General features: G+C 44.0%; 2 protein-coding genes across 2 annotated transcripts; both read right to left on the reverse strand.

Moving 5' to 3' along the window:
- Positions 1-3,159: 3,159 nt before the first annotated feature.
- On the reverse strand, positions 3,160-7,772 carry LOC308135012 (uncharacterized protein). Its single transcript, XM_080502876.1, has 7 exons — positions 7,665-7,772; positions 6,760-6,962; positions 6,588-6,680; positions 6,357-6,452; positions 5,904-6,014; positions 5,683-5,812; positions 3,160-5,594 (listed from the first exon to the last, which is right to left on the reverse strand). The coding sequence occupies exons 1-7, from the start codon at positions 7,675-7,677 to the stop codon at positions 3,718-3,720; spliced, it is 2,523 nt and encodes an 840-aa protein (XP_080359002.1). The 5' UTR covers positions 7,678-7,772; the 3' UTR covers positions 3,160-3,717.
- A 1,072-nt stretch (positions 7,773-8,844) lies between these two features.
- On the reverse strand, positions 8,845-13,982 carry LOC308135186 (uncharacterized protein; the record flags this gene model as incomplete). The annotated part of the gene is made up of 6 exons (XM_080503061.1): positions 13,847-13,982; positions 12,658-12,860; positions 11,957-12,209; positions 11,052-11,162; positions 10,811-10,943; positions 8,845-10,157 (listed from the first exon to the last, which is right to left on the reverse strand). Exons 5-6 carry the CDS (start codon positions 10,911-10,913, stop codon positions 8,845-8,847), a joined length of 1,416 nt encoding a protein of 471 aa, XP_080359187.1. The 5' UTR covers positions 10,914-10,943; positions 11,052-11,162; positions 11,957-12,209; positions 12,658-12,860; positions 13,847-13,982.
- Positions 13,983-14,944: the final 962 nt, after the last annotated feature.

Here is a 14,944-nt window from a genome sequence, read left to right on the forward strand (position 1 = left end):
GCTGAGGGAGGAGGAGGAGAGGAGAGGAGAGGAGAAGAGGAGGAGGAGGAGTTCACGCGCTCCCTCGTCAGATGATGAAGAGTCGAGAAACACCAGAGCGCACGGGGCCAAACGTTGAAAGCAAATCTTCAGACGTGCACGCTTCCTTAAAAGGTCTCCCAACAACAAAAAACCAAAAAAACACCCAAAACAATTAATAACTAATTAATAACAACTATTATATTTGTCTGGAAATTTCAATGTGAGCCTGCATGGAGTCTTATTGTTTAATACTTTGACGTAAGTGATACAGTGAGAATTCTGGAGTTTTGTTGCATTTCGTTTGAATTGGCTGGTTTTGCAGAAACTCGACAGACGCAACTTTGAACAGATGCAGACGGAAGTGTCTTTATTTCTCAGCAAACTTAATGAAAAGCGGCTGACGGCCATCTTGAGCAAATCTGGATTCTGTGGAAGTAAGAAACGACCTCCTCTCCGTGGAAGATGGAGGGGGGTGGGGGCTCCAACACATCTGGTTGACTTTGGCGTTCAGACCTGACCTGAACTTGAAAGCAGGACTCGGACGGAGGGAGGGATGAAGGGAGGGAGGGAGGGAGGGAGGGGAGGATGGGCTTCTCTGGTCTCCTAATGAAAGAAGGAAGGAGCACAGCGCCATCTAGCGCTCATTCTGCTCGGTCTTGGAAGGGCCTTTGGAAAAAGTTAGGAGGTGCAGCCAGGCTTTTTCTGTGGGAGGGGGGGGGGGGGAGAAGTGGAGGTTAGTTTGGCAAGTTGTTGATGGTGGGTGGATGCTGCTGTGGACATGTGTATGTGTGTGTGTGTGTGTGTGTGGGACATGAGGGAAGTCTGGTCTGGTCTCAGATTTTCCACTGAGATCACCGTCATGGAGGGAAGGAAAGGAGGGATGAGGACACGAGAAGGACGGACATCTGGTAATGATCTGTATTTATTAGTGAGCTCTCACAGTAAATCTGTTGGGTTCCTGGCAGCTGTGGAGGCTCTGTGGAAGCTGCAATGCATGCATTTGCAATGTCTCAATGCCCGTTTTCATCAGGAATACATTAATCCATAAAACTGTAGAGGAATGTAATAAGCAACGCAGTTAGTTTTTTTTTTTTTTTTTTTTTCATTATTATTTTCAGTTACTTGGCCAATCTTTTTTGAAAGAAGATGAACTTTTGAGATTTTTTTTTTTTTTTTTTTACAGTCTTCAAGGAGGCCTGCAGGACTACAATCACTTAATTATCTCACTAAGAAGTCATTACAAGGTCAAGGTAAAAAAAAAAAAAAAAGAAAGCTATAAATGCACAGACTTATGGAGCCTAAAGCTGAGAGCCTCTGCGGGACATCATTGGGCACAGATTGCCGAGTTGCCACGGGACACTGATTCTTAGAGGGGGAAGATTAGACGCGTTTATGAGTCAGACAAGAAATACAACTTGAGTGCAGACAGTGTCTCCACTAGCCTGACATCTGACAAACATCTTGCAGTGTTTAACACACCACCGCCGCAGTCATCTGTGGTGGACGTATTCCTCCGTGATGAGTTTGTTTGAGAAAAGAAAGACTGAAAAGTTGCTGCGCATGAGCGGTTATGGATGAGAAGAAACACAAGCCTGGAAAACAAGGGATAAACTGGGGGGGGGGGGGGTAGATTTTCCAGCGAAAACATGAAAGTCGGCACATGTGGGAGAGATTAATCCCAGTTCTTTTCCCTGTTAGATTATATGACTCAAGCCTCATTTGCCTGAGGTTAAAGTACAAAGGCAGAGGAAACAAACATTTAGAATCAAACCTTTTCTGACAAACCAGGCGACATTCAGTCCCATGCAAAGTAAAGTGTAAAAACAAATGTTGTGATGGCCTTTTTTTTTTGATCACTTTAGATGCAACCAAGGCTCCAGGAAAACATGAGGAAATGACCGGTTAATCAAGATTCACAACCGTGCAAAAGCGAGTTAATGACAGGAAATGAGCCAGATTAGCTTCCGCAGCTTTAGTCACTCATCAACCTCCAGTCTGCTCAGGGATCTTTGCACATTCTCCACATGCTCCAGACTACAAGTGAAGTAAATTGTTTGAAAGCTGTGCTCAAAAACTAAATAGACAGAGAGAGAGAGAGAGAGAGAGAGAAAAGGTTCTACTCAAAGCAGTGCTGACCAGCAGAACACCCTGATCAGGAAAAGCTGGCAATACATAGATAGCGGCTAACTACTGCCATCTAGTGAAACCCTCTTCATTTATACTAGAAAATGAAACGTCTATTACAGGCCTCTGAATAAAAATCAGCCGACATGCATTGAGTAAGCATGGTCATTTAATCTGACACTCCCAAACTATGCACATTACTGTGGGGATTACAAAACAAAACAAAAAAAGGCCCAAGGGCAAAGTGTTGCACAGTATTTCTTGTACCCTCAAGATGTCATCCACCGTATTTACAAAGACACAACTCACACTTGTGTGACTTCCAAGGCGTTTCGACAGATATATTCACAATATATCAGCTTTTGAATCACAGCGTACAACACTTTTCTCAACAACTTTTAGAACATTGATCCATGTGGAGAGCTTGTGTATCCGTCTGGATCACACACACTTTTCAGATTCGGTCAATAAGCTGTAGAAAGTGCAAAGAGGCAGAGAGGTGGTGTACCCTCTACACAGGGTACCAGTCAACAACAACAATAACAACACAAACTCACATTCACTCCTTCTGGAAATTTAGTGTGACCACTTAGCCTCAAGTGCATGTTTTCAGACTGTGAGAGGAAGTTAATATCAAGTAGCTGCTCCGCTGGCCGGACTACGTACTCATTAAGAACAAAAATATTTTTTATTCAAGAATCCATATGGACAGTTTGTAAATTGCCACTAATGTTTAAAGGGTCAAGGCTTTGAAGCATGTGAACCCACAGTTTGGCAGTGATGCCACCTGTGGACTACAACACCGCGGAACAAACATTTCTTCTCATAATTTGTTGTTAAAACTTCCCTGAAGGTTTAAAAAATCAGTTGTAGGCACTGAGATGTACGTGACTAAGTTGTTCGATTCAAGCGATCAAACTATTTGGATTCATTTTAAATGGAAAGGGGAAAAATGTTGGAAAGTGACAATAAAAAAGAAATCCTTCATACACAAGTGCATCTGGTTTGGTGACATCCTGTTTATTTCACTATGCTGATTTGATCCAGGTCTCAAAACCCATTTTTAGGCTCTGTTACACTTCTCAGTAAAGACGAAACGTGACTCACTGTCATGACTCACTTTGTGGGAACCAGCTACTATATCATTATGCAGCTCAGCCTTTTTTTTTTTTTCCGTGGATCCGAGGAAATGCAGGAGGTATTGTAAGGTAACGCAAAAGTAGTTGAGAAACATATTCCTGTGACTTCTGGAAGGGTCCAGAACATATTTTAGGAAAGTATTCATGCATAAGAAACTGAAAATAACACAAAACTAGGAGAAAAAAACAAACAAAGCCCGGTGGTGAATGATGAATGGGTTTGTGTTGCCATCGTCCTCGAATTCCTGTTGCCTTTACTTTCCACCTAACGATGAAGTGGAGACTCCTTCGTTTAACAATAACTGCAACAGCGTCACCAAAGTCAGTGGAATCGGTTGGATTTTTGTTTTAGTACCCTCTATGTCCAATGCAGCGCTTCAGTCCATGTGAAAACTTGTTAGCTTATGTCGCAGTCTGCTTTTCCAGATCTGAGTCAGTTCATGCTGGAGTGGCTCTTGAGGTGCCTCCTCAGGTGGGTCAGGCAGGTGTAGGTCTTGGGGCAGATCTGGCAGTGGTACGGTCGCACCCCGGAGTGATTCAGCATGTGCTGCTTCAGCACGCTCCCGCCCGTGAACGCCTTCCCGCACTGGGAGCACACGTACGGCCGCTCCCCCGTGTGCACGCGCATGTGGACCGTGACCTTGTGGGCCATGGTGAACCCTTTGCCGCACACCGTGCACTTGAATGGCCTCTCCCCCGTGTGGGTGAGCCTGTGGGTGCGCATCGCGCCCATCTGCGAGAAGGCCTTCCCGCAGTCTGGGCAGACGTGCGGCTTCTCGCCCGTGTGAACCCTGGTGTGACTCCGCAGTCCCCCCGCTGTCGTGAAACACTGCGAGCAGTGGGTGCACTGGTACGGCCGCTCGCCAGTGTGAGTGCGCATGTGCTGCTTCAGGTCGTACCGGTTCCTGAACCGGCGGCCGCAGACCAGGCAGCTCTCCGGCCGGTCGTCGTTGTGCCGCAGCTCGTGGTTGGCCAGGCATTTCTCGGAGAGGAAGCACTTGCCACATTCCTGACACTGATAAGGCTTTTCGTGGTCCACTCTCTGGTGATACTTCAACTCGCTGATCCCCGGGAAGGTCTCGTCGCAGTACCGGCACCTGAAGCGGTGGTTCGGGCTGTAGGGGAGCTGATGCTCGCTCATCTGATGGTTCCTCAGCAGGTGGGCCATCTTGAACGTCTTCCCACAATGAGAACACTCGTACTTCGTCAGCAGCTGCACACACTGATGTCGGACGCGCTCATGCAGGGACCTGAACTGACAGCCACACTTGGTGCAAACATGGGCGGCGTTTTTACATTTCCTCTTCCTGTGTCCGGAGAGGTGAGCCTCTGTGCGGAAGGCTTTCCCACACTGGGAGCACTTGTAAGGCTTCACCGCCGTGTGGAACCTTTGATGTTCAAGGAACTCAAATCGATATTTGAAGCTCCTTCCACACAGCGGACAGTTGTGAGTGACTCTACCTCGTGAATAGGCTGATTTAACTGAAGATTTCCTGGACGACAGGGAAGCCGACGAAGTCCGATGACCTGAGCTACTTTTCCTGTGTTTGCCTCCGCTCATCGATTTCGTAGTTTCCATCTCCCCGACCTCCTCGTGCCGCTGCTGATGCTTGGTCAGACTCTTCGAGGAGATAAAACTCTTTCCACATTGTTTACACTGATAAGGTTTGTCGTGATCTACTTGCTGGTGATATTTGAGATCCCCAATCCCCGAAAAACCCACGCCGCAGTGGCTGCACTTGAAAAGACGACTCTGAACGTGAGTGAGCAGGTGTTCTTTCAAGCTGCTGGACTTAGGAAAACTTTTCCCACACTGCCCACAATCGTAGTTGCGCCCCCGCTTCGGGCAGTGATGTCTGAACTTGTCCAGCGAGGTTGGGAAACTGTTTCCACATTTAATGCACAGATATGCTGCATTTTTGCATTTCCTGAGCCGGTGGCAGGCCAGCAGGGTGGCCGTTCTAAAAGCCCTCCCGCACTCGGAGCAGTTGTACGGCTGCAGCCCGCTGTGGACTCTCTGGTGCTCGATGAGGACAGAGTGGTGCTTGAAACATTTGTCGCACTCGGGGCACTTGTGGATTCCCGACTGCTGCCTCCTGCGGGGAGACGAGGACATGTCGGTCCTCTTTGGAGAGTCCGGAAAGTCCGCGGAGGTGGAAGGATTTGTCGACAGTTCTTCATCGAACATGACGATCTGAGGGACGTCGTTATTTTCGTCATCGCAAGCACTTGGGTGGGAAGCGATTGCCACTTCCAGGGATGGCGGCAGGGACAGAGAGGGGATGAGGAGATCATCTGATTGGAAGGGAGCTGGGAGGGAAGACGTGATAAAGAAATATTAACATGTGGTCACACCCGCTGAATTGAAGCGCTGTGCAGTTTAAATACGTCAACATACCAACATTGCTCTTTGCCAGCTTCCCATGACACTGTTTGCTCTGGAGAAGGAACTTAAGGTCTTCTCCATTTGAGACACACTGCATGTACTCTTCCAGGACTGTGGGAGCAGCACTTATCCAGGACGCCGTCTACAAAGGCAAACAATGTGAAGACAATTCTTATTTATGTGTTGGAGACACCACTTTTATTTTCATTACTTTTCAAAGATCCTTTTGTTACCTGCTTGAAGTCTGGTATCGGGAGAAGCTCTTCTAGTCTTGTGAAGAATTCGCAAACCAAGGTCTCCAGCGCCGTGTCGAAATCAGGGCCGTACTCCACAGGAAACACATTCTGTCACAGAAAGAAAGACGTCGCTCAATTAATCGGTCCTGAAGATAAGATTAAAACTAACAAAGCACAATAAGCAAGTAAGCCTGGATGTCCAATCCAAGTCAGATTTCCAGGAGAAAATAAAGAGTTGTAACAAAACAACTAAAATTACTTTTTAATGGCTAAGAAAAAGCAATCAAATAAATATCATAAGAAAAAACAACAAAACATTTTGTGTAAAGTGTGAATGACTTTAGGTAGTCTATAGGCACAAAACAACAACAAAAATGACTGTTTTGTCTCTTTCAGAAAAGGAACACTGTAAACAGCACACTACGGATTTTGATTTATCCTAATTTTTACCTTGAGAAAGTGTTCCCTGCCGTCAGTATCTTCAATGAGGCCTTGCACAAGCTTCATGAAGTTTGCCTCTGGTGCTTCAATCACTGGATCGTTCGTCTGGAAGTCAAAACAAGACAACAGTCAGTGGATATAAAAGTAATTGGGATGACAGGAAGTTTGCAGTTCACTTTAACAATTATTGTAAATATAAAAAATGAAAGTATGCAACACAAGTTCAGGTGAGTTACTCACTTCTTCAATGCAAGAGGATCGAATTCGGTTGAGATGGGTTTCCACGGCCTTCAGATCTTCAGGGTGCTCAGAGCGCAACAGTTCAAGGGTCGTCTGGAGGAAACAAATGTGATCCGAGTGTTTTTATAGACCCTGAGACAGACACGTGCACACACACACATGATCTACTTACCCTGGCTCTCAGGCCCAACGACAGCAGCCTCCCTTCTCTTTTACTCATCAGTTCAGGAACTGCATCTGTAACCATGGACACAAACTCCTCCAGTTTCCCATAGTGCTTTATATTTCGCTGTCGCACCACTTCCCACATCACAGCTGACATCAGACGCAGTGGTGGGACCAGAAGGGCCAGTGAGGACAGGGGAACACTGAATTCTTTAGAGGAGAGAGAGAGTTCAGTAAAAAGAAATTAACACAGGATAAGAGCTTTCTGCTTGCAACAATTATTGAACATCATCGTCACATGTTGGCCCCATGCAGTTAACTGACAGGTTGGGGTAAATGTTAAATATGCAAATGGTAGTCCAAACTGAAGATTTAACAGATTACAAGGAAAAAACACACTTCTGTGCTGTGTTGACACAGCATCTCACTTTACACACTGGGCATCACTGGACTGATAATCAGTTTACTTTTTCCCCACCAACGTTGGGTTTGTTTATGCTTTCTGCTCAGAGCAGTTCAGGTTTAACGTTTGCACACATATAGAGCAGCAACCTACGCTAATGTCTGCTATCGGATACATTAGCAAACGCTTATGTCAAATGGTTTTGTCTCTCCATGGCTGCTCCTTCGTGAAATTATGTTTTCTCTGAACAGCCTCTGCAACACAACAAACGATGGTGAAGATGTTGCATCGTCCCTGTCTTGTTTTGGCGTTTGGGCTTTTGCTCACGCGAGCCTGCACGCCGCTTGTGTTGTGGGTGAAACCGGTGTGTTAGCAGCCAAAACAATCCTCGCTCCAGGGATTAGACGAGGCCTGCCGAGCCTCGGCTAATCCTCTGTTGCTGCTATTCGGTTACATGAATAGCAAGTCAAAATATACACGGCTGCCGAGCTGCACGAGAGAATACGTACCCATGTCGTTCATTTCGGGTTTCTTTATTCACGACGCAGAGAAATGTGCGCACTACGGGACATCTTTCATGGTTTCTGTTAGCGTGCTAGCTAACTTAGTGCAGGCGCCAACTTCTTCCTGAAGCGCGTTGAGTGGGCAGCGCGTCAGCCGCGGGTACGTTTGTTTTGCTTTACTGTGCAGCCCGCTAAAACAAATGGGTCGAGGACTGTATTGAACTGGAGAGCACCGCCTCACCGGGCAACATAAAAAAACCCACCATATAAAGCAAATGCAGCTCACTTCATACACATATATTGATACTGTAAAACATCACGAAATTATAGTCTTTACTTATTACAGTATTTCTGACATTTCTTGTGAAATATTGTGAATAATTAACAAGTTGAAAATTGAGGGTCCCCCCCCTCCAGGAAAACATTAAAAAATATATATATATATTGTTAGGAAATTATAGATATGACATTCTGCCCAAATTTCGAGGTTATATGTATGTCCGACTCCAAGGATTGTGCTTTTTAAGCATGTAATTTTGACTCATATTTATGTACAATTTCAATCCATATTTAATCACAGAGCAGATTTAATTTTTCAAACTTGATCATACTTTGTTAATCCCCTCCGGGGAAATTAAATCTTGCCATGTTGACCCCCATCCTATTTTCAGTATGCAGTGGTCGGCCTCTGGGGAGGTGATGGGAGTCAATGGTCTGGCCCAGGGACCCAGTTTAAATGCGCAGTGCGTGCATGCACACACACACATCAAATATTTATGTTTCACCTCACCACTAATCCATCTTCTATGCTGGCTTAATCAGGCTGCAGGGAGTTGATTCCAGATGACACTGGGAAAAGTGCAGAGTCCATCTCAAAGGGGTTGGAAGTTCATGGGGCAACCACAGAAAAAAATCCACATTAAAAGATATGAGCAATGATTGCATAATTGCCACAATCTTTATTATCACACATTTAGGATACTGAAGGCCTGTAAATCCCATTTACTGCAGTGACACATCAACTGATAGACAATAGAAATAGGCAGTACTAATAGATTCATGTCTTATTAAATGATATGAACACACAAGCCTCATAGCTGCCATTAAGACAAAAAAAAAAAAAAGCATTCTAATGTTGAAATAATCAAAACAATCATATCTGTAATTTCTGGAAAATACCAAAACTTCAACTACTAATGCCAGCGGGATCTGAGGAAATCGAAATCTGTGTTTGGGTAGCACTGTGACTTTTCAAGTGTCTTTTCAGGTGATTGAGGCATGTGTAGGTCTTTGCACAGAGCTGACAGGCGTAAGGTCGAACCCCCGTGTGGTTCATGGTGTGTTTTTTCAGTTCACTGCCACGCGAAAACCCTTTCCCGCACTCGGAGCACACGTAAGGGCGCTCCCCGGTGTGAACGCGCATGTGAAGTGTCACTTTGCTCGCCATGGTGAATCCCCTCCCGCACACGGTGCACTTGTACGGCTTCTCCCCTGTGTGCGTGCGTCTGTGGATCTGCAGCTCGCCGGCCGAGATGAAGGCCTTGCCGCAGTCGGCGCACAGGTACGGCTTCTCTCCCGTGTGAGTCCTTACGTGGATGTTCAGATTGCCAGACACGGAGAAGCGTTTGCCGCAGTACGTACACTGGAAGGGCTTCTCGCCCGTGTGGCTGCGCATGTGAAGGTTCAGCTCGCGCTTGTTCTTGAAAGCCTTGCCGCAGCGCGCGCAGATCTGAGTTTTCTGCTGCTGGTGCCGCAGCTCGTGGGCCGTCAAACAGGAGACGGTGCTGAAAGTCTTCCCGCACTGCTTGCACTGGTTGGAGAGCTCAGGAGGGTGGATCTTCTGGTGGGACTTCAGCTCGCTCAAGCTGGGGTACGCGCCTCCACACTGTTTGCATGTGAAGTTGCGGTTCTGGTTGTGGGTCAGCTCGTGCTTACCCAGCAGGTACATTTTCTTAAAGCTTTTACCGCACTGGGAGCAGTCGAGCCTTTTGAGGCCGCGGACGCAATGGTGCCGAAACTTCTCCTGTATCGACTGAAAGCCCCGGTCGCATTTGATGCAAATATAAGCTGCTTCTGTGCACTGCGTCCGCCTGTGGGTTGACAGATCTGAGGCCCTCCGGAAGGCCTTCCCACACTGGGAACACTTGTAAGGATTCTCTCCAGTGTGCAGTCGCTGATGCTCCAGGAGCTCATAGCGGTAAATGTAGCACTTCCCACACTGAGTGCATTTATGTGCGACTCTCTGCCTTTGCGGCCCAATCATGGAGCTCGATGTGAGCGAGCTCTCCACAGATGTGGACGGTGCCTGGGAGGCGGCAGAAGCTCGGCCAGCATGTCCATCTTCTGTGGAGACATCAGGAATACTTCCTTGTGTCGATTCCCCTGTGCTGCTGCCGTTCAGTCTGTCTGACGCCTGAGATGACAAACTCACGTCTTTGGCACTTAATGAGGCAGGAAGAGATAAAGACATTAACAAGCGCTGCTCTGAGGGAGATGACACTGTTGGAAAAAACAAAAAACAAAACAAAAAAAAAAGACATTTTAGACATTATGTCCATGATAATTCAAAGATGCAAAGCATTCACTTACATTCATTAGTTTTTGCATAAAACCATTTATAACAATGTCAGTGATGTCAATTTTTGAAAAAAATGTGTTCTTTGCTGAGGGAGTGAGTCTGGGGAGTCGTTTTGAGATGTGTGGGAAAGATGGATCTCATGTGAGGAAGCGGAAACATGAATGATTTCTGACGTTGTTATTGTTCTGAGACATTTTTTTTTTTTTTATTGAGCACGGAATGACTGGTTGCAATGTGTTTGCGATTTGTGTGAAAGTATTCCTGAGAAATGCAATGGTTTAAAAAAAAAAAAACAACCCCAAAAAAACAAGTTGAATTGCGAAAACAAAAGAGAAAAAAAAGGATCATAGCCTAGCAGGTGTTGGTTCATAGATTTGCTATATTTTCACCATCCCTGTCTCCAATAAAAGTGTCAGTAAAGATTGTGTTTTGTTTTGTTTTGTTCTAACTGATTAAGTCTGCAAATAGGTTTCTGATAAATCACTCAACGTCATCAATTGTGAGTCATTGTCAATGATTCACCCCACCAAGCCCTTCTCAACCTGGCTGGATGTTTAACATAGACAAGACTTACCGCTGGAGTCGACGTCGGTTGATTCACAGGCAGACACTTTGCTTTTGAGCAACACTTTGAGGTCCTCAGCTCCAGTTGGACACTGCGTGTCCTCTTCCAGCATGGTGGATGCATCACTTATCCACGCTGCAATCTTTAGCAAACAATTACAGTTATTCAAATTCACCAAAAAAACACAACACGCCATCCAGACCAGTAAATGTTTGGTAAATTCCTTGTATGGGAGTGTGGTGTCTTTTACCTGCTTGAAGTCTGGAACGACGAGCAGCTCTTCCAGTTTGTGAAAGAAATTGCAGATCAGAGTTTCCAGTGCTTTGTCAAAGTCAGGCCCAAACTCTACAGGAAACACATTCTGCCAGAAGAGAGAGAATAAATGTCTCCTTGTCCCATTGTTGCCAATCCATTGACACCCAATCCGTACTGCACAGTTGATCTATTCATACAGCAGTGAAAGCCTTCACAGAAAGGGCATCTGGACATAATTTAAATGACATCAAAGTTCTGGCAAGTCCTCGATTCACCCACTATTACAAAATGTGAGTTGCCTATAAAAAGCTAAAAATAACCAACCTCCTCCCAGAATGTCCCTGATGGTAATTAACAGACAAATATTTCATGGTATCTGAAATGTTCAAGTATTTTTAGTGACAAAAATATATGGTGATTTCTAAGAAAATAACAAAGGCTGCAAAATTATTCAAAATGTATTGTTATAGAATGTTTTGCTTTAACACCTTTTTTGTAATTTGGGACCTGATATTGAGAGATGTACTCCGATTATCCACCGACTTCATAAAATGAGAATGAAAATACATTTTTATCAAAGAAATAACAGAGGTTAAAGAGGTGAAAGTGGCTAAAAGTCACAGGTTTAGTGTCTTAAGAAACACAGGTGACATATGACTCAATCACATTCTGGAGGTTCTCTCCAGCTGCCAGTAAATTAATAACAGTTTGATATAATAGCTTCTCTGAACAGTGTCGTTTGACTGGAATTTATTCAAATCACAGCTTTGTAAATATTCAACATTATAGCAGCAGAAAAAGAAAAAAAGCAAAAATGGCAGAAGGTGTGGAAGTGTTGAAGAAACTGAACTGTCCAGTTATATTTTACAGTACGAGTATGAAGCAAAGTGCAGAGCCCACCTTGAGGAAATGCTCTCTCCGTTTTGAATCATTCAGGAGTTTGTGAACAAGTTGAACAAAATTGTCTTCAAGAGCTCCCCCTCCTGGATTTATCTGTCGAGTTAAACAGGTTACAACGAAACTGAAAGGATAAGTCAGTGTTTACGATTCGAGAACATAAAGCGTCACTTGCCTGTCGCAGCAGGTCGTCTAATTGGGTTCTGACGCTTCTGAGATCGTCTGATGGCTCAGTGTTTAACATCTGTATCATCACCTGAATTAAAAATAAAAAAACATTAAAGAGACAAAGATGTCCAAACAATTTGTCTAAAGATCACACTGCTCTTATAATTACACAAACCCTCAACAGCCAAATCGTCCTCAATCAAATGATTCTGTTAACATACTGGGAAAAAACAACATTTGCATGATGTGCTTGAAGGTGCATCTATTCCATGTACTCCAGTTCAATATTCTATGTATGCATCTTTGAATCAAGGTGCTCATACAGTTAAGTTGTTTGTAACTGTAGGTTTTGGTAAATCTGATAATAAGCCTGATGTCATCAAAAGAAACTAAATGTGACATAATAAATGAACTAATTTGACATTACACATTACTTAACTATCTTCTCTCTGACAAACTTTTATTTCAGTCGTCCTCCACAGTCACATATGTACTCAGAACAGTAAATTGCTGTATTGTACATGCAAGTATCTTACTTTTGCTCTTAAGCCCAGCTTGAGCAGTTGCATCTGTGTGTCTGTCAGGATGCCAGGAATGACTTCAGTTACTAATGACACAAACTCCTCCACTTTCCTGTAGTGCTCTACGTTCCTCAGATGAACCACCTTCCACATCACTGCCGACAGTAGCCTGACGGGAGGAACCAGGAGCCTCAGCGATGACAAGGAGAGGGGACCCTCTGTAAGTGGTAGAACAAGGCCCACTTAAATGTTTTGATCAAGATTAATCAGCACCTGGCATGAAATCGAACCAAACACAGGTCATGGAAATATAAACATTGAATCCAGCTGTGTGACAAAAACTAATGTAAATGTTATTCAAGGTGTTAATGAAATACAAGAATCCTGAAACCAATTGACAGTCGCTGTGAGCCACAACACATTCTGATGTGTGTAAAGTGTGAACTCAAAAGACTGAGTTCAAAATCTTACTTCTGGGCAATAAGGCGTTGAATGGCCTCGGGCCTAAATAAATCTCAGATTTACATGGAGACGTAGCATATTAAAAAAAACCCTGAGGTCCTAAGGAAGAGGTTTACCAAGTGTTCCCAGAGCCAAACAAGGTGAAACAGTGTTTTATTACTACACTCAACTGTGGACAAACAAGATTATTCATCACTGTTTTAATGCCCTTCCTTTATTTGCTGGCGAAGCACTGTGAATTTCCTTGTGTGAATTTCCCTGTGAAAAGTGGGATATAAGCTAACTTGCCTTGCCTGACCTTACAATTGAAGTGCAAAGACTCAACTTACATATGGATCGTTGTTATCCATACAAAAGTCAAAGCCCAATAAACCACAAGTGACAGAGAACGTATGCAACGTGTGATCTATTTAGAAAAAGTCTCTTTTATTTCTCATCAGGGTGTTTTGTCAAGGGCAATGTATCATTTTAGTTTTTATTAAGAGTGGTGGCCACTGGTTACATCCATAACTGTTTACTGTTATTAATTCGAGATGTAAAACGATATAACAACAATCAACAAAAACTAACCACACGTGCAAAACTTTGATGCGGGAATGAAACTATGGATACATGTCCCTGTATTACTACAACATAAATTATCTCCATTAAAAAAACAAAAACAAAAAACAAACAAGGGACGTGTTAATTACTGAGAAGAAACTGTGAAGAACCGTAAACAGTAAAGAAACTGACACGTTACCCATTTTGTTCACACGAAGGCTTCAGATAGTTGAAGGAAGGCAAATGGATTTTACTTCCATTGAAACGTTCCTCCTCTGAGTTGTTGTCGCTTTCCAGCGATTTAAAACATCTCAGATAAGTTTCTTCATGTCAACACGAGCACAGCGGAGCAACACTTCCGGACCTTTCTTCTTCGTGGTCTGTTTTAGTTTTGTTTACTGTAGCGACACCTGCAGTCCGTTTCCAGAAGGACACAACCAGGCCAGCCATTCCCAGCAAGTCCTTTTTTGTTTTAAATAATTCAGGTGACTTTTTACATAATAAATATAACAAAACCACAATTTTAGATGTAATATAGCTTTATAGGTTTTTTTGTAAGCATTTACCAATACAGATATTTGTAAAATTTAAATTGTTTTGCCAAATAAAATGTTGCTTCACTCATATTAGATGTCTGTGTAAACCCTCTCCCTTCCGGTTCACCTCCTCCCACAATCTAAAGGCACGTTTGTTTGGGTGATTGGTGATTTGCTTTTGCCCGGGTTTGCATGTGTGAAATTATGTGTCGGTGCAGTGATGCACTGTTGACCTGTCCACGTTGAACCCTGGCCCCTTGTTCAATGTGTGACAGGATAGGCTCCAGCCATCTGGATATTAATCTGGACAAAATGCGTACTGGAGTATTCTGATTGAAATCTTTGAATCTATAGAAAACTCATGCAATTATCTTAATAAGGCCATGTTTTTTTTTTCTCTTGAGACAAAAGTGCAAATAAAGTAAAGGTCCCGATTCTTCACATTAGTCTGTAAATGCAATACTCCCCTGGTGGTGGCAGTCAAGGATGCAAAATTGTGATGACCCAGTATTTAACAGAAACACAGGATCCATGAGAAAGTAATTAGATAGTGCCCCATCAGGCCATCTGGGCAGCGTTAGCCACCATGACTAAGTAAATCCCTTCAGTGCATGGTGGCTGACAGAAGGGCCACTGTACCTAAAAAGGCTATTTCCTCTTCTCCAGCTCTCTTTTTTTTTTAGTCAAGCCAAACCCAATTTTCACTCTGTTTTCACAAACAGCAACTGAGAATCATAGCTTGCAGAAGCACACGATTACAA

This window comes from Blennius ocellaris, assembly GCF_963422515.1.
Source record: "Blennius ocellaris genome assembly, chromosome: 10".
Classification (NCBI taxonomy): domain Eukaryota; kingdom Metazoa; phylum Chordata; class Actinopteri; order Blenniiformes; family Blenniidae; genus Blennius; species Blennius ocellaris.

Excerpts from the sequence above, each read along its gene's own strand:
- LOC308135012 (XM_080502876.1), bottom strand. Across the intron at positions 6,453-6,587 it reads GATCCTCTTGCATTGAAGAA|ACGAACGATCCAGTGATTGA; the intron begins GTGAGTAACTCA and ends TTTGACTTCCAG. Across the intron at positions 5,813-5,903 it reads CGATACCAGACTTCAAGCAG|ACGGCGTCCTGGATAAGTGC; the intron begins GTAACAAAAGGA and ends TTGCCTTTGTAG.